The 25,818-nt window shown below is 32.4% G+C and overlaps 1 protein-coding gene across 1 annotated transcript; it reads left to right on the top strand.

Annotated features, from left to right (window-relative positions):
- Positions 1-316: 316 nt before the first annotated feature.
- On the top strand, positions 317-1,143 carry LOC149192682 (uncharacterized). Its single transcript, XM_089406445.1, has 3 exons — positions 317-446; positions 588-670; positions 784-1,143. Exons 1-3 carry the CDS (start codon positions 338-340, stop codon positions 940-942), a joined length of 351 nt encoding a protein of 116 aa, XP_089262571.1. The 5' UTR covers positions 317-337; the 3' UTR covers positions 943-1,143.
- The last annotated feature ends 24,675 nt before the right edge of the window (positions 1,144-25,818 follow it).

Here is a 25,818-nt window from a genome sequence, read left to right on the forward strand (position 1 = left end):
ACATAGGAAAGTAAGACGCAATGAATTTCCATTTTAGCATTTTCTACCGCTCCCATTCGCTTTTTAAAGGTAGCCAATCAAACTTTCGGTAGAATGTGATCCAGATTGGGGGAGTACAGACGTGATACTTTGGAGTTTTAGGGTTGTCACTTACATGATAATGGAATAAACATGGGATTACAGATATTTTTTAACAAGCCAACGCCACGTATGCCTCATATATGCGTTTGTGACTCCCCGCTCTCTCACGGCCACATAATGTCTATATATATGGCCATGCACTCTTCCATTTCTTCATTAATTCAGAAGGCCAAGCAAACGCAAAGGATTGCATTCCATGGGTTTCGGAAAGAGAAGTCAGCATTTTTTGCCATTATTAGTTTTCTTCTGTTGCCTGGGATGCATGGAGGCAATCAAAAGGTCGCCCCGCCGAGCTTTATTTTATGGTAAGCTCGAACAGATGAAAAGTTAAACCCACCATGCATACGTACACAAAAGAACAAAATCTTTTGCACCAACAAGCTGATTTTTTTATAATAGATTTGCGCAGATCATGATATAATCTTCGTTGTAACTTGCTGTTACAGATTCTCAACTGCAGGATGCGAACCGAAAAGGAGCATCCATTGAAGGTGTTGAAGCTGTCGAATCCCACTCGGTACTAACAGAGGTGCGGAGGGCCTTTTTTCTCCTTGAGTATATTACTGTACAGTACTTGAATATTTAGAGATTGGTTTGATAGAAGAGGAAGAGATATATATTTGGTGTGTTTACCTTTTGCAGGAAGCTGAAATGTTAGAGGAGCGGAGGATACTGTTTGCGGAGGGGAACGGCTTGATGGGTAATACCTTGGACTATCCACCTACGGGTCCCAATCCCAAGCATGATCCCAGAGTTCCCCATCCCTTTGTAGACGAAAGCGCAACTAAAACTAAAAACTGATCGTGAGAGTCGTCTTGCAAGCAATACTTATGTAAATATAGTTACGCTCATGTTTCTCTACCATGTTTGTTAGCTTACACCAACTCATACAAGTATGTGTATCGCCACTAAGTCTTTTCGGAGAATTATCATCAAGTAGCTAGTGAGATTCTCCGAAAAATGCAAAGTTTTTAGAAACTTACGAGCAGTTCCCCCACTTTCTTTTGGTACCTATATCAGCCTTCTCCTGCGGGAGGGGGAGTGCATCATGTCTGTAAATACGATATGAAGATATTTGGCATGCAAATAATGATTAGTATTTATAGTTAACTTTAATTATGATGTCAGTTTAGTCTTTTGTCATGTTTGTATGGAAGACCGTGCTTAATAATGGGTCATAGTTCGTCCACTCAGTGGACCAGCAATCTTCTATCTTACAATCCCCTAATTTTGATCGATAAAGAGATTCGAAAAGTGAGATCCAAGAGGAATTATAAACTAGCTGGGCCTAAATAACAAAAGGTACATAGTAATCATAGATCCTATCCTTGTGGCCGGAACCGTAAAGAACTATGTACAACACCTCGTTCAACACCTTGAAGGGATGCTGAACTAAGTATAACTTAATTTGCTGCGGACTGTCAACAAAAAGTTTAACAAGAGATGCGCATTTCCCACCATCCAGAGCACTGAAACGAGTTGGCAGCTATTCTGTTTCCAAGTTAGTATGAACCCTGACTAATCATGTCTACCTTCTCCGCATAAATCTTATTTCTATTTTTGTTAGGCAGATTTCTGTCTGCGAGTTCCCAAGCAATCTAGTGCAATTTCTATCGTTCTCATGTCACGATCTTCTTGAATTCATGTCCTACGTTCTCTCATACCATTCTCTGTAACCGTACAACTTCGTAATGATACCAATTCTCTGTAACCGTATAATTTCTGACTTCACGCTTCATTTATATTTCTAAACGTTTTCAACTCGCCATGGTTGGATTCGGAAGCAAGCACAAGAGCAAGTTATGCATGGAGAAACTTTAAGACATACATATGAATATACTAATCAGAATTATTGAAGTGGAGACTTTAAGAAGTGGATATCTTGAAGTGGAGACTTAAAGAATTTTTAAGAAGAAAACTATATATGGTTTAACTGGATCATTTCAAGACGTACACGCAACGGCCGGATTGCTGACAAATGAATTAGCGAGAATTATGAAGTCTAATGTTATCTATAATTATACATAAAGCTTCAAAATATAAGTTCAAGGTTTAATTAAAATAGTGCACTCAAATTAATCGCGGGAGGACCATATTCGATATGGGATGAATACAGAATTCGATGTCGTCTCTAGACGGTGGATACGAGCTGAAGCTTACTGCCGCCTGTATAACTGTCTACTTGGATTTTTTTATTATAAACATTTAGATGTTTTTGGGTGAAATTACAGCGTGGATTTCAATACATTTAGTGCTATAAATAAAAAAGATCTATACAGAATATTGTATTCAATTTATAAGATGGATGCGATAGTCTCTAACTAAATGAATGCTACAATCTCTATCTTAATGTCTTCAGTAATGCGCTTAATGTGTTCAATATTTTTCAATATAATATTTGAGAAAGAAAAAATAAAAATGAGTGATTTCAAAACAAATATGTAACACAAAAACCTTAAATTGTATTTCAATATGAAAAACGAGTTAATATTAAAGGTATTCATGTATATAGAAATGTCACCGGTCAACCCTCTATACGGTTTACAAGATCTTAAAATTTCAAGCCATCCTAACGGGACATTTAGAAGACCCAAAAGAAGGTAAAACCTGTCTTACACTATAAGCAAAGGGTTTTTAAGACCATATTTGAGATAAATTTAAGGTAAATTGTTTTAATTTGAGACAAACAAAAGTGTGTATTGTTTTAAATATCGTATTTAAGGGGTGTCTCAAATTATTATCTTAAAAAATTGTTTTTATAAAGACAATATATAACAAAAACATTATTGTGTCTTAAGGGACAATTTCATTTTTGTCTCTCTAAATATAATGGTTGGGATTAAAGACATATGTCTTTAATCCTAGCTATTGTCTCAATAATTTTTTTTATTTAAAGACAATACATATCATTTTGTCTCTTTAGAGACAATATAAAATAATGAATCTAGAAAAATATCTCACCATTGAAATAAATCATTGTAACAAGTAATTAATTGAAAACTAACTACAATATCATTGATTAATTCATGTTAGGCCAGAGTGGAATCAAACCACCAACCCCGCTCTTCCAATGAGTTAGCACCTTTTAAAGAATTATGTGAGTTATGACACATATTCTATTAAAGTCTACCCTACGTTGTACCTCGCCTCAACCCCTTGGGAGGCTTTTAGCATAGGGAGAAAACTTGGCAGGCTTTGAACCTGGAATGTCATTGCTTCAAGCAAGAGCACAACAAGTCAGTGTTACTTTAGGTTGGTCATTTCAACCAAATAATTTGTAAAATCAATTTCATTCAGTTTGTTTATCCAGACGCTGTGGAGAATAATATGAAAGATGTCATATCTTTAGGGAGACTACATGTGCCACAAAAATTGCTTTCTAACTTTACTAAGTCTAAAATGCATGGACATGTACCTTCTCTTTGAAATTCCTAAAAAAATGGTCTTCAAATTTGGCATGTCATTCTCTGCAACTATTATTGAAAAGGATCCCCAGTTGAGTACCTCATTGTAGGGAAGAAGAAAAGGGTTTGTTATTATCACAGGGACACAGTCATAGTAAATTTCTTCCACCAACCTTGGATTTATTACTTCATAGCCCATGGGGCAAAGGGAATATTTACTCTCCTTCATGTGATTTATGTAGGATATTTCCTTTTCTATTTCTGGAGGTAAGTTCTCATAGATCTTCATGGTGAGGTTCTTGTTTTTCTAGTATTTGAATAGAACTAGCCTTACCTTGCCATGATTACCTCCAACAATAATGAAAGAATTCATTGTTTTCTAACCATAAACCCCCCAAGACCACAAGGTGGCTGCTATAAAGACTCTAGATTGGTTTTAGGAAGAGCACCATCCTTTCCTGATACAAAGTAGCCCTTATATAGGTTGCCATTGCGAAGAATTTTTATGGCATTCGATATAAGTTCTTGATGCTTTCTCTTTTGTTGTGTAAGGTCCCTACAATCAAAGTTTTTCCTTTGTTAATAAGATAAAAATTATTATAGAACAATTATTTTACCTACCATATAAGAAATAGAGACAGAATAAATAGAGCAAATAATAAACTTATATGAAGTATAACTTCTTTGCTTTTGGCATACTAACATAAAAATGATTATAAAATATATATTTCTATTATTTGATAAGAACCATAGAAAAAAAAAATAGACCGATATAATCTTATATTAAAGAGTTTTAAAACACCATAAAAAGAACTACAACAATTAATATTCACATTATTTAGTCATGCATGTGGAGGGCCATGTTCATGTGCAATATTACTAGCCTTGGAGAACCTTTTAACAACATGAAAGAATTTTTTAAGCAAGGGACACATATTGACATTGATATAATTATTAAGTCGATGATACAATCCAGAGAACTAATACCTTGACCCATTTTGTCTACTGGCCCTTCAGTAAATGGTTTAGGCTAATTTGAATGGTAGAGAGATATAATCATCATACACAGTAATAAAATTCAAACAAATGAGATGCAAACAATATCTTGTATTGGGACAGAAGTTATCCATTTTCAAAATCAACTTAGTACTCTTATAAATATAATTTCACAAAAAAGTTAATCACAAAACATAACTAATCTATTTAATCTAAAGTTTAGTTCTGTTTTAACCTTTTCATTGTCTAGAGTATATCCCACAAATTGATCAAATCCAATTTTCATTGAGACTTGGATTTCCTAAAAAGATGATGCCCAAATCCACTAATTTAATCCATAACTAAATAGTACATTACATATACACATGTTTGGGGTAAAGTTATTTATGACAAGAATATTCATAGGAAAATTGTTGTATGAGAGATATTTGTGAAAGAAATGAAATCATTTCCAGTATCAATTAGTACAAGGACTAGAAATATGGAATATAATTTCCTTTGTAATTTGACAACAAAATGAACTTAGAAAAGGGGATTTAGACAATTTCTTACCGTATCATAAGGTTGAAAAAATTGGTCAACTGGTATGGTAGCTCCCCTGAGAAATTGTTGTTATTCAATACCATGTATATGATCTAGCTCGAGTTATTTTTAGAATAAGTGTGAACCTATTAAATAAATTTTATTTTATAGTTCATTCAAAGGAATTTACTTAGAGACAAAATTATATAGGTGTCCAAGTTCTCAAGGGATGAGACCTGATAATCGATCAGCAAGAAAGTCTCTGCATTGAAGAGACGAGGGAAACTTTTAGGGGCTAATATTCACAGGTGGGCTAATTTCCTATGTTTCCCCCAAAAAAAGATTTGCTAAATTTCATTTTTCCTAAAAATGATTCGCCCAAATTTTATATCATAAAATTATTTTTCCTTAAAATTTGCAAATTTGTATAGATCCTATATAAAATCATTAGAAATTTCTATATTTTTACAAACATATCACTAAACATTTTATAGTTTGCATGTAATGGACTAGTCAGATTCACCAAGGTCTCTAAACATTAAGATAAATTTTCATCCTTATATTTTCCCCTTGAAGAGACATCACACCATGTTATTGTTTTGTTAAAGTTGCAATGGGTATAGTAATTAGTGATATGCAAGAAATACAACTATAGAACATGTTTGCGAGCTACACAAATAAAGTACAAAGGACATACATATCCCCTATGCTTCTCATGTTTCCAATTTATACTGCGAGAAAGCCACACAATTTATTTCCACTCAATTTCCTGGAATTCACAATCCAATAAAAATCACAAGGATTAATATAAAATTTACCAATAAAAACTTGTTTCTTTATTTTTATTTAAAAAATAATAAAAGGAAAATCAATCTACATGTGGAACTTACAATTTTAAAATATGCTACAAATCCACAACAAATCCCGGAATAGGTCCAAAAATATCATTTTTAGAGATGTCCATAAACATTCACATCAGACCAGAGATCAATCAAAATGTATATTCTACCTTCATAGCAATTATGTTTCTAGATGAAATTTGAATGGGAGCCTATGAAACTTAATCAAGAAACTCAAATAACAAGAACAGAGTGTGTCTAGATTTAGAATATGTCATAGGGAATTTCTCCCTTGATTTTTTTGGAGGACAAATTTATGTAAAAGCCACAAAAAAATATTAATCAGTTTGAATGTTCTTTTAAAAAATTCAATAGTTCATTGTGTTATAAAAATAAATCACATTGGTTGTGGCTTACAGACACTTAGAAATAAGAGAGGTTGTCAAGTTTACAAAATCCCAAACGAATAGTTCCATTCGAATGATTTACATGTATATTGCTACACAACAAAATTCAAGAGAAAACACAATTTCAATATTGTTAGACAAATAGCAAGATTAAATCCCACAATTTATCTAGTAGACTCGAAGATTATATCACTTGCAGGTAATTGAGATAAAAACATAAACTAATGTTTTTTGGCATTGGACCTTCATGATGATTTCAACCAGGATTTATGTCCCAACAAAATACAACTTAATATTGTAAAATACTTGCATCAAAAATCCACAAAAGTTTATGATTAATGTGTACTACATCATGAGATTTGAATATGCTTCTACCATGCAAACAAAAACTTACGATTCAAACAGTTGTTCCAACTTCTCCCACTCAGGTGGAATCTGCCCTATAAGCGGATTCTCACTTAGATACCTGCAGATCAATGTACTGGTCACTACCAATCGGGATTTTCTTATCATTCAAATCCAATTTCTATTTTTTTAGAGATGTGATTTAAATGTCTTACAAGTAGCTCAACTTTTTCATGTTCCCTAATTCTGGTGGAGTAGACCCTGTGAGATTATTACTATGAAAATATCTGAGAAGTACAAAGGAAAGAGTAACAATATCATTTTCTTGATATTTGAAAATGAATGAAAGATATAGTCAAGATGCGGGGAACCAGAGAGTATAACTTAACCATTTAAGTATGCAAACAACTTACAACTTCCAAGTGTAGGTCAAATTGTCTAAGATGGGAGGAATTGTTCCGACAAGATGATTATCACTCAAATCCCTGTAACATAGATACTGATGTATTAGTGCGCTAAATTATAGACCAAAATTGTATAGTCAAATATTTAATAAGGATCATAAAGCACTAATTAATGAAATAAGGAATATGAATTGATTCTACATAAGAAATGTATTGACAAGGTCCAAAAAAAATATCGGTTTTGATTGAGCTAAGATTGCATGCATTTTATGGTCAATGGTTACAATTTGAATCAAATTGCAAGAAAATTATGTAGAAGTTGGGATCCAACAAACACTTTACTTGCGGAACAGCCAAAGCCTGCATGAGACCAATTAATTCTAGAATCCTTCCTATAAAATTGTTTGCTAGTAGTGACCTATGGAAACTACTTCAAAATTGGGCTATGACAACAAAATCAAGCAATTTAATGCCATTCCTTGGATGGTACATACCATGTAACTAACTAAATACTTATCCAACCTGATTTCATATCCCTCCTTATTTAACAAAAAAATTATGATACTTACTCTCTTTCACTAGCATAATATATGAATGATAGAAGATGGATCAGTGATGGTATAAGACACTAGAACACAACATAGCTCTAGTAAATTTTATACTTACAGAGTAGCCACGTATAGAAACTCGATGTTGAAGGGGATACATCATGTGAGTTGATTGTATGCCAAATCCTTGATATCAACTCCAATACAAGAATTCTCTAATATGCATAAAAAATTCCATGCATCAAAACATATCTATCAACCCATTTGGCCATTTATAACTCAGTTGGGAAAGATCAAGAAAAAATACAAAATCTCAAAGCTTGTTAAGTTTCCAATATTATTAGAAATAGTGCCTCTCAAGTTGTTTCTTCACACATCACTACGTGAAAGAAATCGAAATTTTCAAGGGTCAAATAAATTTAAGTTTGTACCAATAATATTGTATGTAAAACTCCTTTGTGAGTTGTAACTACTACATCAATATGCAACAATTTACAGATCAATGCTCTTAAAATTCTACATCTCCACAGAGGATACAAATGTAGTGAGTTACAAGTACCACAATCTTGTCAACAAACACATGTTGGGGAAATTTTTGCAACTAAGAAGTAGTTATGCAACCCCTGGAAATTATAAAAATATGATAATTTTAGATAGAAGATCCAAATTTTGGTTTCCAAGAATGGGCAAGAATAACACTGATTACAGTGATATTTTCAGAAGTTTCCTCTGAAACTTTAACAGGAAAATAATGACAGATTTTTCATAAGAAGGAAATATAACATATAATCATAAAGGATCCAAACTCTTACGAATATTGAAAAACTTCATTGCAATAGACGGACCTAGGGATGCTCCGAATTAATTTTTTCTGTGCCAAGTCCCTAGAAATATGTAAAAGCATATATATTAATGATAGGATCTCTAGACTCTAGGGTTTCCACATCATATAAAAAAAATTGACAAGTAAAGAACTAAAAAGAGAGTAGAACCCAAACTAGCATGCTCAACTTACATAACATTCAAGTTTTCAATCTTAGACAACATTGAAGGAATAGGTCCGATTAACTTGCTTTTCTTCACAATCCTGTAAATTTGCTTGATGTGTTGAGGGAAATTCCATTATTTTGTAATACATGTGAAAATACAAAAACATTTACAAAGTGGACAAAACCCTCTACAGGTGCTAACAAGCATTGGACACTACAATAATTACACTTGTTCAAGTTCCTTCAACTTCAATATCGAAAAAGGAATGCTTCCATATAAATTATTATAAGATACATCTCTGTAGCAACATTTAAGATGAAATCAACTCACGTCATTCTATGAAACCATTAGAATAATGACTCTTTGACTTGACTAGAGAGATGTTCAGAGGCACATAGCAGACTGGTCAGTCATATTATATCTCATCAAAGGGCATTCTTGTTTACAACATAATACTTGAAAGTGGCCCATTTATCTATAAAAATAATAATATACAAACCTTCAACCAAAGTCTGAGTGTTGGATATGATCTAATATGCTTAAACCAACTTGTAATTCAATATTATTTTTGTTTGGATATATAAATGTTGGAAATGAGAACTTCCTAGAAGAACTAGTCCACTGCATTGAGACAAATGTTGAACCCGTCCTATGATCAAAATATGAGAAAAAAAAATCACAGGATTTTCAAAGGAGATCAATCACCAATCTAGTGAGGAATTTGGCTAGAGAGACCATTTCTTTGGAGGTCACTACATACACAACACAATAAATCAACTAAGAATACCATAATATTATAAATTTATGCTCCATATAACATGAATTGTAATAATCAAATTAAATTAAAACCCAAACAACATAAAAGCAAATATACATTAGACCTCTTGATTCACATACATCGATTCTAGATGCTTTAGATTGCCAATGACTAGGGATATTTTTCTTCCAAGATTTAATTGAGAAAGGTTCCTACATGGAACAAACCAGAGAAAATACAAACATATAAAGTAGATCTTAAATCAAAACTCATAAAACATTGGTGTATAAATAATAAAGACTAAATTCCCAATACCAACGTTCTTATTTCTAACGTTATAACATTGTGTATTGTCCTTGTATTATATAACATGAATTATGATGAAAATAAAAATCAAACTTATAGTGAAACAACATCAAAGGTGACATTGCCGCATTAGATAAAAAAAACTTGTAAGTAAACCTAGAACCACCTTAGTTGCTTAACTACATTACCCAATATAAAACTCACTACAAAATACAAATATATTGTACTCCCATGACAAGAATGTGACAAGTATTGTCCTCTCCTCGATGGGTTTCTCAGTATAAGAAACCAAAAATTGATTTAAGAAAGTAAAAAGTCATTAATGGGTTCACTTACCATCATTTAATGGGTTCACCCCTGTTCCTTTTGAGTGAAAATTCATTGCTCATGAATCAAGCCCAAAGATTACTATTTTATTATATTGTTCATAGTGTAAATGAACTTGTTGGGGAGTACCATTAAGTAAAATGAGCCAACCTCCATCTGTAGCAAATTTAGGTTTTGGGAAGCAGCTCTTCAGAGAAAAAGGCAATACAAGGGACATGATTCAATCAATAGGGGACTTTTCCTTGTGAAAAGTACATGTCTATCCAAAGGTTGCCTACTTCCTGCTTATACATTATCAATATTTAACTGCAACAATCTAAATAGTTAAAAATTAAAACTATTACCAAAGCCACAAAAAGTTTATTGACAAAAATATGAGAGAAAAGGCATACAATGGTGTTAGAAAGAATTGATACAAACTTGATATTTGGTAACTGCATTTATAGTGGAATTGATAAACAAACTTGCATTTCCAACACTTATGTAGTTGCTGCTTTGGCCCTACAATTTACAAATTTGACTGAGAAAAAATAAAAAATAACTATTTATGTACTAAACAATGGACCTCACAGTTGAATTGTTCTCTGAAACTACTATGTGTGCAACTACAAAAATACAACACACATTAGACAAATGGGGAGCATAACAAATAAGCTCCTGCCAAACAACATATGACACGAATTTTAGTTGCAAATTGTAGAAAATTAACTTGCAAAAGCTACATAACGAAATTTAAAAGTGACAAAAAAATAATTCAGCGAGGGGCTAGATAGATACATTCTTCTTGGAGGCGCTAGACACAGGGAGAGGGAGGGGCCATGTGCAGTTAACAATTAGGCGCCACACAGAGGTTCAAACGAGTTTGTCATTATATGAGCATGTTCGATAACTTAAAGAGAAAGGATGGGACTCTGATCCCCTCTGATTCCCATCGCTTAGCCCTTATCTAGGCAAAGGCTTTATCACTAGATTCTCTCCTTTGGCCTCAAGAAAATGTAGAGTCCCTACTCATGTCTTCCATGCTCCTCAGAGGGTCAATTAGAAGGACCTTTCAACCCTTGAAGCTCTCCAGATGAAATCATCAGAAAGTGTATTGCTGCCTTCTAAGTTCTTAGTGACATATGAGGCAATAGATATTTACCTCTTCATGTCAGCTTGCATACATATAGTAGATCTTCATTATACTACTTTTTTTTTTCATTCTTTCTTTTTTGATGTACTACAAATTTCATGTATATCTTTTGTTTTATGATTTTAGAGTAGCCTAGGCCATTCCAACAACTTAGTATCATCAAGTGTAATTCCTAGTCCCATCAACCCATATTTTTGGTCATTCGTTGGACATTATTAAAAATTATCTTTTCTTACATACCACAATATGGTTTCTCCAAAAGAAACGCGTGCCACCAATGTTAGTGAGAATTTGGCTACTTTCATGCTAGCAGGTGCACAATTCAAATCCCCTATGGGTTATATGCATTAGTTTATGCTGACAAGTTTAATAGATACATCATCTAGAAATTTGGTGGAACATATAATAGGTTTCTATGCAAGGTTGTGGAAGATTTTCTTGGGAAAAAAGAACAATATGGTTTCTTCAAAATATGAAGTTATATTTCAAGGCACAAAAATTATGACTTCTTTTGCTTGCAATTGGTATGACTTTGACGTATTGGACATTCGAGTAATGTTTTGATGCATTTGGGGAATAAATGTAAATAGGACAAAAGCCACCACTCAAAAAAGAAAAGCATGCTTGGAATTGAATACTTTAGAAAATTAACACCTTGGTCTTCTATAATCATCTTCCTGATCTAAGGGATGATTATAGATGTTTGTTGAGTTCCACCAAGAATATTAGAATCATTTTCTAGAAGCTGAAGCATCAAATGGAAAAGAATCTGTAGAATAGATATATCTTGAGAATATCAAGGCATCAAATAGTCTAAACTAGATTTTGAGATCTTTCATAAGACCAATTTTTTCCTTTCTTTTATTTTGCTAGGAGTCTATATTTAGCAAGGTATCCTGAATCAGTATATTTTAAAAATTCATTTTACTTAAAGTTACAGGATAAAATCCCCATAACTTCCAAAAGATCTAATCAATAAATAAAATATTGGCACACTTGAAGTATTAGTTTAACATAACAGCCTAGAGAGTTTATCACAAAATAGGGTAGTTGAAGGATACATTTCTTAAATCTACCATCTGCCCAAGATAGGTTGTCAACTAGGAGGCATTAGGTGAAAGGTTCAAAGATGGTAAAGTGCCTCAAGGTGACCAACCATTATAGTGGCTAGTGATTGAGTAACCATACAATTGCGTATTAAAAGTAATATGGGTAGATACACAAGGTTTCCCTTTAAAAAATATTTCTTGAAGCTACCTTAAATGACTAGATAGAATATCTGAAACCAAAATCTAGTGACTCTAGAATTTTCTCTTAGTGACCCACTCTTTGATATTGGTTTGAAAAAAAATAAATTAGACAAATGTGTCTAAAACCTCTACTTTTGAGTGTCAGGCTCTTCTGGCCTAATGTTAAAGACAAAAATGTCTTTATTTTAACCATTAGCAAATATTCAAAGATTACAAATTAGAAAAACTTCTAAGAAAATATAGGTTTTGATTGTCAAGCTCCTTTTATGTATTCTTTCCCACACAAAAATGGGATAGCAAGAAATTTTTCATTGAATAAAGGCTTTAAGCAATTAACTTATGTGAACCAGCCAATTTCACAGCCAAAGCAAGGAAGTGGTTCATCATATAGTCCACCATAAAGATAAAGGTCTATCAAATACTAATCACCATTACCTACGATCAATGTATACTTTCCTCCAGGTGGATTCACAGTTGTTTCTTTATGCACAACTCCTAGATCAATATTCAAACAAGACAATATTTTCAATTTTTCCAACTCATCTACACAATTATCAGTAAAGGCAGCTGTTGAGGAGCATAAAACATATTTTTAACATGGTAAGAATGCCCAAGAAAATTTGTAAAGATAAGTGTCGTAAATACACATGACCATTAAGAATGTTGGAAATATGGTAGCCATGGTTAGTATTTCCGTCATAAAGAAAATGGAAAATTTCAATTTAAAATATGCCTCCTAAAATACATTAAGTTGGTCTTTGTTTTGTACAAGTTGGATGGGCCCCTAAGAGGCACCCATTAAACCCCTTTGAATAATTTTATAAAGGATATCACTTCTCCTCATTTGGCACATCGATTTGTATCTTTTTTCTCTTTGATTTTGTGAAGTTAGGAGCTGAAGGGGGCGGGGGGATTCTGAAGGAGGGCTTGGGATTTGGCTTCGCACTTGATATTATTGGTTACTGGTTTGGCTATTATATTTGTATTATTTCTAATGTATTGATGAATCTTGAACTCTCTCTCTGTCATAAGGAAATATTTTTTGGTTTTACCCTTATGGGTTTTTTCCTAGCATTAGACCTCAATTTCCTCTGTCTCTTGTCTGATTATCCAATGGTTATCTTTACTACTCTTTCATGTTCAATGGTTGGAATTTCCTTTTGTACAACTACATAATGATGTTGAATATTATTGATGCTAACTAATCATTGGAAATAGTTATCTTTTGAAGGAAATTATTTTTTAGTTTCTATGAACCCTAGAAAAATTGAACAAAAAAGTTATTAGTTGAGAAAAATACATCATTGTTTCATATGCTTTTGTTTCAAAAAATTCCAAGCGTTTAGAAAGGTATATTATTAAAAGAAGAAATAGAATCAATATGTAATAAGCTCATAACAATTGAGATTTTGCACTGTTATCCAACTCATATGAAAGTTATTGCTTTGGAAGTTATTGCAAATATATTTGTCATTTGATGTTACTAGAACACCTATTTTAATAATCCATTGAAGTCTTGGATTCAAATTATGGCCAGAATAGTAAGTCGTCAATCTTATGCTCTTTACCTTGATATTTTCCCATAGAAACTCTATCCCCTCTATCTTGGTTTCTAAGCAATTTTTGAAGTTATTGTTCTTAATTTGCTCAAAATCAACAACATAAATTACAAATCGTCCATTAATCTATCCACATTGTACTCATCTTGAACAATCGATAGTTTGTAGTTATTGGAGATATTAGTGCTACTTAATTCTAAGAACACCCATCTTGATCAATCAATAGTGAGTTCATTATTCAAAATATTAGTCAATCTTTTGGTGCTCAATGGATGTGAAGTATGTGCCCAAATGCTATTTTTTTTTTTAAGGAAAGATCTAAGTTGAGTACATACAAAAGGACCTTTTTCCAATAGTTTACACAAAATCTAGACAATAGACATCTATAAGCAGCAAAATAGGAGACACGACTAGTATTAAATGAAATATGACAAAGAATAATAATTACGACCATTATCGAATAAATGAGAGATCATAACTACTGGGTACTTGGTTTGGTTTACTACATTTTGAATTTCTCATTATTCATATTATCCCTATCCAAATCCAATTAGCAAGATTGAAAAATAGCGAGCTATTGAACTCACTACCACTTCTTATTCTTGTTTACCATGAAAGTGATTGAGTTATTGAAATCACTGCCATTTGTTATTGTCTTTTACGATGAAAGTGCTTGAGCTATTGACTCAAGCCACTGCTTATTATTGTTTTCCATGAAATTGCCTGGTGGTTATTGTATAGTTTAACATGAAAGAATTATCTTCCTGTCTACCATACCGAAATTATGAGTGAAATATTATCTACCAAAATTATGGGATGGTATAACTAATTGATACAAGCTAGTCGTATAGAAAATGAGATAGTCGATATAGATAAATGACCTACCAGAATTATGGGTAAAATATTGTTTAAAAAATTATAGGATTATGGGAGATGTTTTCACCAAAATTGATATTAAAGTGATACAAAATTAGTCATTGAAAAATAGAAATAAAAACGAAACAACCCATACAAGTAAAAACAAGAAAAGCCTGTTTTGAGTCTTAAGGCAACAAAATCATCAGTTAAGTTGGGATTAGGCCTCCACGTGACCTCCATACCCTTAAGACCATTATAACCCTCTTCCTCCATACTTTTCTACCCTCCCAAAGAACAAGTGAATATTAGCATTTGCATGCAGTAGTTATAATACTCCCTAGATCAAATTCCATGCTCAATTACTTTAGATCATCACACGTGATAAATAGGGTTAAGGTAGGTTTCTTTTGGAAGAAAAATGTGTGAACGAGTAGCTAAAGGATTTCATGTCACTTTACAAACATATTTCAATTCATTCTTTCATTCCTTAAAATGGGCAGCATTCCCTTTCTTTCAGTAAGGATACTTTTCCCTCCTCCAATTGGTAGTGAGACTTCTTCTAGTCAATAGAAGACAGGTTTGAGATACCCTAGTGGTCTATCACCCCAGTTGAACAGTGACAAGAGGAGACCATTACATCTATTTGTTATGTAGCGTTGTCACCTCCAAGTTTGTACGAACCTCGGGTTGATGAAGTAAAGTTAGTAGCCGCAGGAGTTGCAACTTTCTTGCTGCAATACTGGCACTCATCAGTTTAGTACCCAGATGTACTGTGACCCACTGATATTTATACACTAGCAGATCCTCAATCTTGAGTTTCCATAGCTCAAAACTCTGACCATTAAATTTCTCGATCTTTATCTTTCCAATGCTCACCATCTTCTTTCACCACAAGAATCAATCTCGCAAAGCTCCTACTAAATAGGGTCTACCACAGACCCACATCAAAACCCCTCAGCAGTGAAGGTGTCCCCTTGATGCCAAAACAACTCTTATATAAAATGTAGGTTTTAACCCCATACATAAATTAGCTACAATCGAATTCTAAAATCCGAAAATAAACAATGGAGAGCAGCATAAAACATAAAACATCTACACAGAGAGATTTTCCCCTAGATCCCAAAATCGAGACTACCAGATTGATTTTCCATTATATTCATTTTTTTTACAATACATATATATACATGTCGAAGCATCCATAAACCCAATCCATTATCCCTAGATTAGAACATAATCGTAGTTCTCTTGACTAGATCTACAAAATACAATGGAAAGAAAACCATCATGCCCAAAACCATGTGGAAAATCCATGCACAAAACCACATGCGGAGTCCATGCACAAAACAATAGGTAGGTCTGCCCACCTAATATACGATTCAAAAAAACATTTCCTGGGGCATTTCCTCCGACCCTGTGCAAGTGGCCTGCTACCCCCTACTATGCCCGGTGAAATGTACAAGGGGGGATACCCAACCCCGCCCATGTGGGGTAGTCGTGGGAACAATGTAACACACACCCAACAAACATTACATCATGAAAGAAATTAACATCCTAAAAATGTCACTATTAATAATCACATCATTAGACACTAATACACCCTAGAAACCCCGTAGGGTGGAGCAAACATTTAATTTTATTATTAAACTATTGTAAGGGTGTTCACCCCTCACTCAATGGTTATAAGGGAGTCTATCCCTTGACCATTGTCATAAAATATTACATATAAAAATCATCATAGATCCAACATAACTATCTATAAGCTATTACAATCATCATGATATCATTTGCCCATGAATCTTGAATCTCTATGTTTTTGTGGCCACAGTTTCCATCAATGGATCATCCTGTAGTTGGAATTCCTCAATTTGTATAGAACAAAAAATATTTATCTGCCACAGTGTTAAACATGAGCTATCCATTGCACAAGTCACCATCCTTTCCTTCCATTGTTGTCGTCAACACACATATTCTTGTGCATTTAACAACCTTTCAAGAGAAGTAGCCCAACAAGCAATTTTATTTGATCTTACTATTATGTTTTATTTTCTGAAGGGATTGACGCAATAGATTATATACTTATGAATGTGAATGCATGCCCTTTTCCATAAACATCATTTGTACAAGGGAGCTATTCACAATGACTATTATGCATAAAAAAGCAAGCTCTATTTCAAACAAAGTTAACATAATAGTTATAATTTATTGCATCCAACTACTTGTCCTATCCAACAAGAAAATGACATGATAGATTTTTGTTCTTGCATGTGAAATATATATTTCTTTCCAAAGGAAACTAACTAAATATTGCATGGAAAAAAAACATATTTCTTTCCAAGGTATCAAACACATAACATTTATTTTTTCATTCATGCAAAGAGACATTTTCTTCTTACCAAAAGATCTAGCCCACTAACTATACATAATATTCTCGCAAAAGAAAGCTAATACCATATCTAATCCCTTTAGGTGTGAAAATACATATTATTTTTCTGAAAAGAAGTCTAACATAGTTAATATAATGCTATTACACCTTCCTTTTCTATAGAAATATAATACCAAAATTATACTCTTCCATGCATGCAACTGTATATGTTTCTAAAGAATATTCAAAAGGAATCTGAACACAATAAAGCATGAGATTACCATTTTTCCTCTCCAAAAATCTAATTCAATAATGCATAGAAGGACATGTTTTTCTCCTCCTCCTTTTGAAGAGTTCTAACACAGCAAATACTTCCTTGCATACAAATATATCTATTTATTTTCCAAGGAATTTAACTCACAACTTATTATTTTTCCATAAGTTTGCTAACTCACTAGCTATTATCCATGCAATACAAAATTGTTTTCTATCATTTAACACATTAGAAAAATTTGTAATATTTCCTCAAGAAATAGCATGAATAACAAATCCTTCTCAAATAATACAACCAATTGACTTTTATGCAAAGGTTTTATGTGAACTCTTTCTCAAAAAAGTTACTTATCTCTTTCTGCACAACTCAAGCTTCTCATGCATGTAAAATCACATATTCATTTCGAGTAGATCCAATATACTAGATATTATTCCTATGCACATAAGCACATATTCTCTTTAAGAGTCAAATATTTCTCTTTAAAACTTTAATGCATATGCATCATGAGAACATCCTTGGTAATCTTTTAAATGAAATAACTTAATTCCTTTTCAAGAATTATCAACATAATTGTTCTATTTTTTATGCATGTGAATAACTTATTTCTTTTCAAGAAATATCAACATAATTGTTCTATTTTTGTGCATGTGAATAACTTATTTCATTTTAAGAAATATAAAACTTAGTAGTTATGTGTATGTGCATGAAATTAATTTATCATTTCAAGAACATTAGCACAATATCTATCTCTATATGTACATAAAAAAACTATTCTTATCTGACTAAAAAATCAAATGGAAGCACTCTGTTTTACTTTGTTTTTCTTATTTTATTCAACAACTTTGGACGTGGTTTCTAAACATCTAGAAATGCATTTTTGAAAAACAAAAGAGGTTTTGTTTTGGAACATATTCAATAAATAAAAAATCTCTCACTTTTTATAAAGGTATCACATTTTGGAAGATTAGAATGAATATTTGCAGCCTATGTTTCCAGATTTAAATATTAAATAATTTTTTGTTTTCGTCATCAACTTTGGACACAGTTTCCGAGAAATTAAATATTTGTTTTCACATATGCAAGAGGTTTTCGGCGAGAATACACTGATTTACAAAAATCTCTTTCATTTTTTACACATATATCATGATTTGGGAGATACGAGGACTTATTCATACCTTATTTTCCGATAACTCATACAATTCACACAATTATTTAGACATGAAAATCTTCTAAAAAATCAATGTACATTAAATATTTTAAGAATTCAATGAAAAACACTTATTCCTCTATATATGAAAGTCAATGGAGATTTTCCGAAGAAAATAATCTCGAGTCTTTATCATATGAAAATTTTCAAGCAATTAAATTTGATTCTTATTTCTTCATGCACCATATGCAATCACAATAATAATTCTTAAAGAGAATAGTTATTTACCTTTTATTGCATTCCTTGAATCCCTCCTTCCTCTATCTTGGTTTGCCTCTATATGTATTTTTCCATTAGTTCTCTTATTTTCCCATAGGCTTACAATAAGTAGAATTAAGAAAATTCAATAGCTTTTCTAAATCCTAAAATCATTCCATAAATCTCTCCATAAATCACTCATAAATCATATTTCTTCTAAATCCTAAAACCACTCCATAAATCATATTTTTTCTAAATCCTAAAATCACCCAATAAATCATCCATAAATCTCTCATGTTTTTTAAAGGTAGATTTTCTTTTACCTTATGGACGATATATTATTTATCCATAGCTTTTCTAAAACTATCTCTCATTAGTTATAAAACACAAAAAATACCAACTTGCAAATATAATTTATTTACATAGAAGAATACAAATTATTGTCAATATAAGAATTAAGAATTAATTATTGTAATATTCTTGTAATTAAGAATTAGAATAGTATTTTTCTTTTCATAATATTATTCTTCTTACAATAATATGCATATAAGAATTAATAATATTTAATTATTCAACAACACTCATTTTATGAGATTTTTTACGGTAGCTTACACTAGGGATATTACATTTCCAATCATGGCTTCGACTACCACTCAGGCCCATTGTCGTTCTATGTCTAAAAATAGAAAATATTCAAAAACATATTCAAAAATGAAAATGTAGGGCTGTTACATCTCCTCCCCTTTTCAAAATAAACATCTTCTCTGGATCTTTTTCTTCAATTCTTCTTCTTTTGGAACAATGCTAGAAATGCCTCCCACATTTGTATTCCATTTCTCAATTGGCCTCCTCATGTGTAAAGTGCTTCATTATATTTTAACCACATCGACCTCTCAATTCTGAAGCAATGTCTCTCTTTGATCTAATATGTGAAGCGGTTATGCAAGAAAATTTCCTTCTTGTTCGATCTGTATCCAATTCCAATCAATTGTGTGAGAGTTATCATGCACATATTTTTTTAACAAAGACACATGAAAAACATTATGTACATTTATGTCATTGGACAATGCCTGACTCTGTCTAATATTTCAAAAGGACCATAGAATCGTCGTGCTAATTTGTCATAGCTCCCCATCCTCAAGGTGTTTTTCCTTGTTTTAACTATTATATATATGTCCTCTTCGACATTAAATTCCCTTTTGGTTCTTTTTTTATTAGCATAATATTTTTTCTACCCTTTGCAGTTTTTAAATTCTGCTTAACTTTTCACACTACGTGTTCCATCTCTTGTAACTCTTATGGTCCTAAAATTATCCTATCTTCTGGTTCACTCCAGCTGAGAAGTGTGTTGTATTTCCTTCGATACATTGCTTCAAAAAGACTCATCTTTAAAGAAGCTTGATATCTATTGTTATATAATAAAAATTTACTAAATGAAAAAAATATTCCCATTTGGTATATTTTACCATTATATACATTGTTAACATGTCCTCTAGAATCTGGTTTGTTATCTCTATTTGTACATTAGTTTGGCCATGAAGTTGTACTAAAATTTAGCTAAGTCTTCGTTCCCCCAAACAAAGGCTTATAAAGAGTGTTTTCATGCTTCGTTTACCTACAAACACCATGATGGAATCATCCTTTCGTCTTGTTCTTGGCGGTCTTATAATAAATTATAAGGAAATCACTTCCCATTTCCATTCCAGAATGGGTATTGGATTTAATAGTCCAATTTTGTGTTTGTGTTCTACCTTTACTTATTGAGTCTCTAGACATCTGGACAAATACTCAACTACTTCATTTTTCATACCAGGCCAATAAAACTCTTTCATTAGTGTAGTTATCATCTTTTGATAACCCGGGTGTCCAACATAGGGTTTCTTATGATCCTCATTTAATATCAATTGTTTTAAGCAACTTGCATTTGGAATGTACAATATATTTTTGTAAGTCAATGATTTTTCTACATTCTTAGCATAGCCCAAAACTTCTGCTTGTTGCAATTTTCACTGAATTTTCCAATAAGTCTGATCCTCCTGTATTGAATTTTTTATTTGTTCAACAAATTCTATAGTGACACTACTAACTAAAATTCCCATGATTGAATTTTCATGTCTACGTAAAGCATCTGTTAGTTTATTTCTTTACCTTTAATATGTTTGATATCAAATTCAAATTCAATAAGAAAATCTATTCACCTATCTTGTCTAGTGTTAATATATAGCTAGCTAAAAAATATTTTAGGCTAATGTGATATGTCCCGAATGTGAATTTTTTACCCAAAAATTAGTATCTCTGCATTTTTAAGGCATCTATTACACTAGCAAACTCTAATTCATATATTGCATAGTTATTTTCATGTGTCTTTAGTTTTCTAGATTCATATGCCACTACATAATTATCCTGCATTAAGGCTCCACCTAAACCCTCCAAACAAGCATTTTTGCATACAACAAATTCCCTTCTTGGATATGCAATTGCCAAAATAGGTGTTTCTGTTAATAAATGTTTCAGTTTATCAAAACTTTCCTGACACTTGGTTGTCCAATAAATTTTTGTTCCTTTATTTTGTAATGAAGTGACCGGATAGACCATATTTGAAAAACCTTCAATAAATATTCTGTACTATCTTGTAATTTTCAAGAAGGATTCAGCATTTGACGCATCATTAGGTATGGTCTAGTTCAAAATGGACCTAACATTTCTGGATCAACAGGCAATCTATCTTTTGAAATGACATGGCCTAGGTATTGTATTCTATCTTTGTAGAATTGACATTTACTAGATTTTGAATACAATTGATGCTCTCTTAAAGTTTGTAGTACCAATATCAAATGTTCTTTATGTTATTCTTAATTTTTAGAATACACCATAATGCCATCTATAAATACCAGCACGAATTTATCAATGTACTTATTAAGCACATTATTCATTAAGAACATAAATTTTGTTGGTGCATTGGTAAGGCCAAATGGTAACACAGCAAATTCGTAGTGACCATATCTAGTTCGAAAAGCTGTTTTATGATTGTCTTCATCATTAATTATTAACTGGTGATACCTGGTTCTCAAATATTACTTTGAGAATATTATTTCCCCTCACTTGATCAAATACATAATTAATGCAAGGTAGTAGGTATTTGTTTTTAAGGGTTAGTTTTTTTAATTGTCCGTAATTTATGCATATTTTCAATGTTCCATCTTCTTCACAAATAACACTATGCTCCCCATGGGGAAATGATGGGTCTAATATATCCTTTATTGAGTAGTTCCTGTAATTGAATGTTCAGTTCTAATAACTCTAGAATACTCATTCGATAAGGTGCTCTGGACACTAGGGTAGATCCTAACACTAAATAAATGGAGAAATCTACATCTTTGTGGGGAGGTAGTCCTAGAATATCTTCTAGAAATTTTTTTTTAAGGCTTCTAATAATTGGAAATTCATTTAAATTTTATATCTTTGGTTTCTTCTCATTTTCTTCAACCTAAACAACAAAAAATTGACAACCTTTTCTTTCACACCTTTTCCAGCTGCAAGGTTGAAATATTTCTAACTAAGAGTGGTTTTGGTATGCCTATTATCAACTATGTTATTCCTACTTTATTTATATAGCTCATTATTTTCTCTAAGTAGTTTATTACAACTCTATGTTTTCTAAACCAATCCATACCTATTAACACATCATATGACACTAAAGGAAGTATATTTAAGCCTACCTCAGTTAGACAACCATTTAGATCTACCAAACATTGTTTTAAATGGCTATTTACTTTCTCTTTTGTGTGTATGTCCAGTTGTTCCAACCATAAATTCTTATTTTTTTCAATTATTAGCCTACATTTTTCCACAATATGGGAATAATATAAGTACGACTACCCCATAGGTCAATTAATATAGACACATGATGGTTCAATATAGCACCTTCAATCTCAATCATAGTCGATTGGTGTTATGCTTTTCTATCCTCCAATGTTGCACTTATTTTTGGAATGTTTCTTGGAATGTCATTTACTATTGTTGTTTCATGTACTGCTTGTATATTTTGAAGAGACCTCGAGTTATGTGGATAGTCCCTCAAAATGTGAGTTTCTCCACACCCCAAATATTTTAAAGGTTCTCTTCCTTCAACCTCGGCTATTTTTTTTTTTTAATTCAGCTTTGTGGGTTTTCACCTAGTTTGATATTGGGCAGGTAGGGTCGAATTACCTCTATTGAACCTCTTACGTTGGTGATCCATTCCAAAGTTTTTAAGATATACAGTTTTTTGTCCCTTTTTTATTTATATCCTTACTCTGCCAAAGTTTTTAGCTTTTCCTCTATTTCTAAATTATTGGTAAGAAAGCCTTGCTTTCCTCATTGCTTCATCTATTGTTTTAGGATTGTTGAACTCAATTCTTTATTTGTAAGAAACAAGTAATAAGCTTAAAAACCTTTTCACTTTGGCTTTCTCGTCCATGATATACTTAACATAACATAACAAATTGATGAATTTAGCTAAACTCATCCATAGCTAAATGTCATAGTTTCAACTCATGGAATTCCTTGGCTCGATCACCATAGTATTGTTCACTTAGATATTTGGACCTAACTTTTTTTGGAACTCTTCCTAAGAAATTATTTTTTCCTCCACCATACACACTATTTTGGCTTCCTCCCAGCAATAAGCAACTTTCCCTTGTAGATAATAAATGGCCAATCTGGCCTTCAAATTGTTATCATACTCATAAGCTTAAAAATTCTATGTCATAATTAGCATCCACACCTCAACATCCTCCTCCTTTTCACCATCAAATGTATGAGTACTTATTTTCTTAAAGTCCCCCTGCAACTCCACTTTCTTCTTCCTTTTTGTTTTCTCTATTTTTGGATACATTTTTTTCTTATTCACTCCCACTTTCATACATTTCTACCTTTGTCTCTTTATTTTTTTATTTTTAGGGGTTCTACTTTCTCTTCATGCCCCACTTCCTCTATTTCATTATGGCTATATTTTTCAATTAGGTCTCTTATCAACCTTCCTTGTTCCTTACTAACCTTAAGCAATCATTCATGACTAGCTATGAGGTGAGCTAGCTCTTGTTGTATATTTCTCACGATTTCTGGAAATTGAGATGATGTTGGGGTACTTCCTCCCCCTAATTCCACATAAATTCCTTCTCGCTATATCGCACGTAGATTTCAACGATCTTCCATTCAGCCCTATAACATTGCTCCATTTGAGTACCTTATAATCAACAAAATCCACAATTAGTTTATACATTTTATCTTACAAACAATTCTATCTAAATTTATTCAATGTGCTGGTTTCCAATAGGCTTAGTTTTCTTTTAGCTTGGGCTCTGATACCATATGTCACATGCCCCATTTCCCTTTTTTCATATGTTTTATTGATATATTAGTCATAGACTCTTGTCAACTATACTGATTTCCCTTTGGCCTTGGATTCAGTTAACTCGATGATTAGATTTATTATTCCTATGCATCACATTGATTTAAATTCCCTTCTTAATATCCAATAATAGTTTCCATACTTTATACTCAACTCTTCTTTCCATCTATTAAATATGGTCGAAGGTGTGTATTCAAGCACACATTGTAATTATCGGAAGTTAACATTTCAATATTTTTTTATGTCAATGCCTATGGTATAATGTAATAGTCCATATAACTTTCTTATGTTTTTATGGAGTTCCGCATATGGGATTTTTCTTACATGCTAGCCATGGCCTTCATTACCTTGTTATTTCCTATGGTTAGACTTAAACTTGTGTAGTTGATATTTTGAAAATATATTTTATTTACAATCTTTGGCTTGATTGATATTATTTGGATATGTTAAAAATATGGTTATGTCAGGTTTTATAACTACAACAGATGTCTTGTATACTTGGACAAATGATCAACCACCATTTACTCTAGCCCATGTGATTTCCACGTTCCCTATGTGTGTGACCCTTTGTCATTGACAATTTTCTTGGGATGCATGGGCGGTCATGATGGTTTGGAAAAATCTAGGGCTTCCTTTATTTTTCCCCTTGTTATTTTTATTTCATTTTCCTTGTCTAGTGAGCTATGGCGTCACCCTGCAGTAAGCAACTTGAACTTCGCTCGCCTCTTGTCTCTATTCCTTATGGACATTTGCTAAGGTTCCTAGCCATATATTTGATCATTTAAGGGAGATTTTGTCTGTGGCAAGTTGTTAACATACTGTTCCTTTTACACAATGTTTGTAGTTAAATTCTCCTTTCAATTGGTTTGCTCAACTAGGTTTAACAGATTCCTTGCTTCTTATTAGTGTTTACCTGACTTGTCTCTATGCGATCGGTATTCCTGGAAGACGATTTAGCTTCCTAAGATGAGTAAGCCATTGGAAACCAATTTACCAAGGTTCCAATTTTGGGTGGTTTAAATTTTTATTCTATTACACAGAGTCTCTAAAATATGTGTTCTTTCTTCACTGTTTTTTCTCACTGTCACTGTGGTAGAATGAGACCCTTCCCTATTATGCTAAGGGTTTGAATCCATTGCTCCAGAACTCTCATATTTGTGGCCAATTTACTGGTAAAATGTTTTAATAGTTTCTTTGTATTATATTGGTCATTTCCCTTTCAATTGGAGAATAACTTGAATAATATTGAATTTCACTCTATTTTTCTCAGTGTTTATCGAGGGTTTCATGACACCATCGAATATTGAGATTGAGTAACAATGATGCTTCATTTTACTTTTGGTTTTCTATACATTACCCTTTTCTTTTGGTTATATAGGAATTCTAGTCCTGACAGTGTTGTTACCTCTTCTATAGGTAATTTAGATATCGGTTTCTTCTTGTAATGGTTAATTTTAGAGTTCTCTAGAAACAATTTTTCCTCCTTCCTTTCTTTTAGAGTGAATGGGTTGCTACTGGGTCAACTTTCGTCAATGTTCCTCATAATGGGTTGCTACTGGGTCAGCTTTCGTCAATGTTCCTCATGGTGCCCTTCCAAAGC

Source organism: Pinus tabuliformis, chromosome 2_2, assembly GCF_031772625.1.
Source record: "Pinus tabuliformis cultivar Carrire ecotype Pingquan chromosome 2_2, CPIR1, whole genome shotgun sequence".
In the NCBI taxonomy this organism is placed as follows: Eukaryota; Viridiplantae; Streptophyta; class Pinopsida; order Pinales; family Pinaceae; genus Pinus; species Pinus tabuliformis.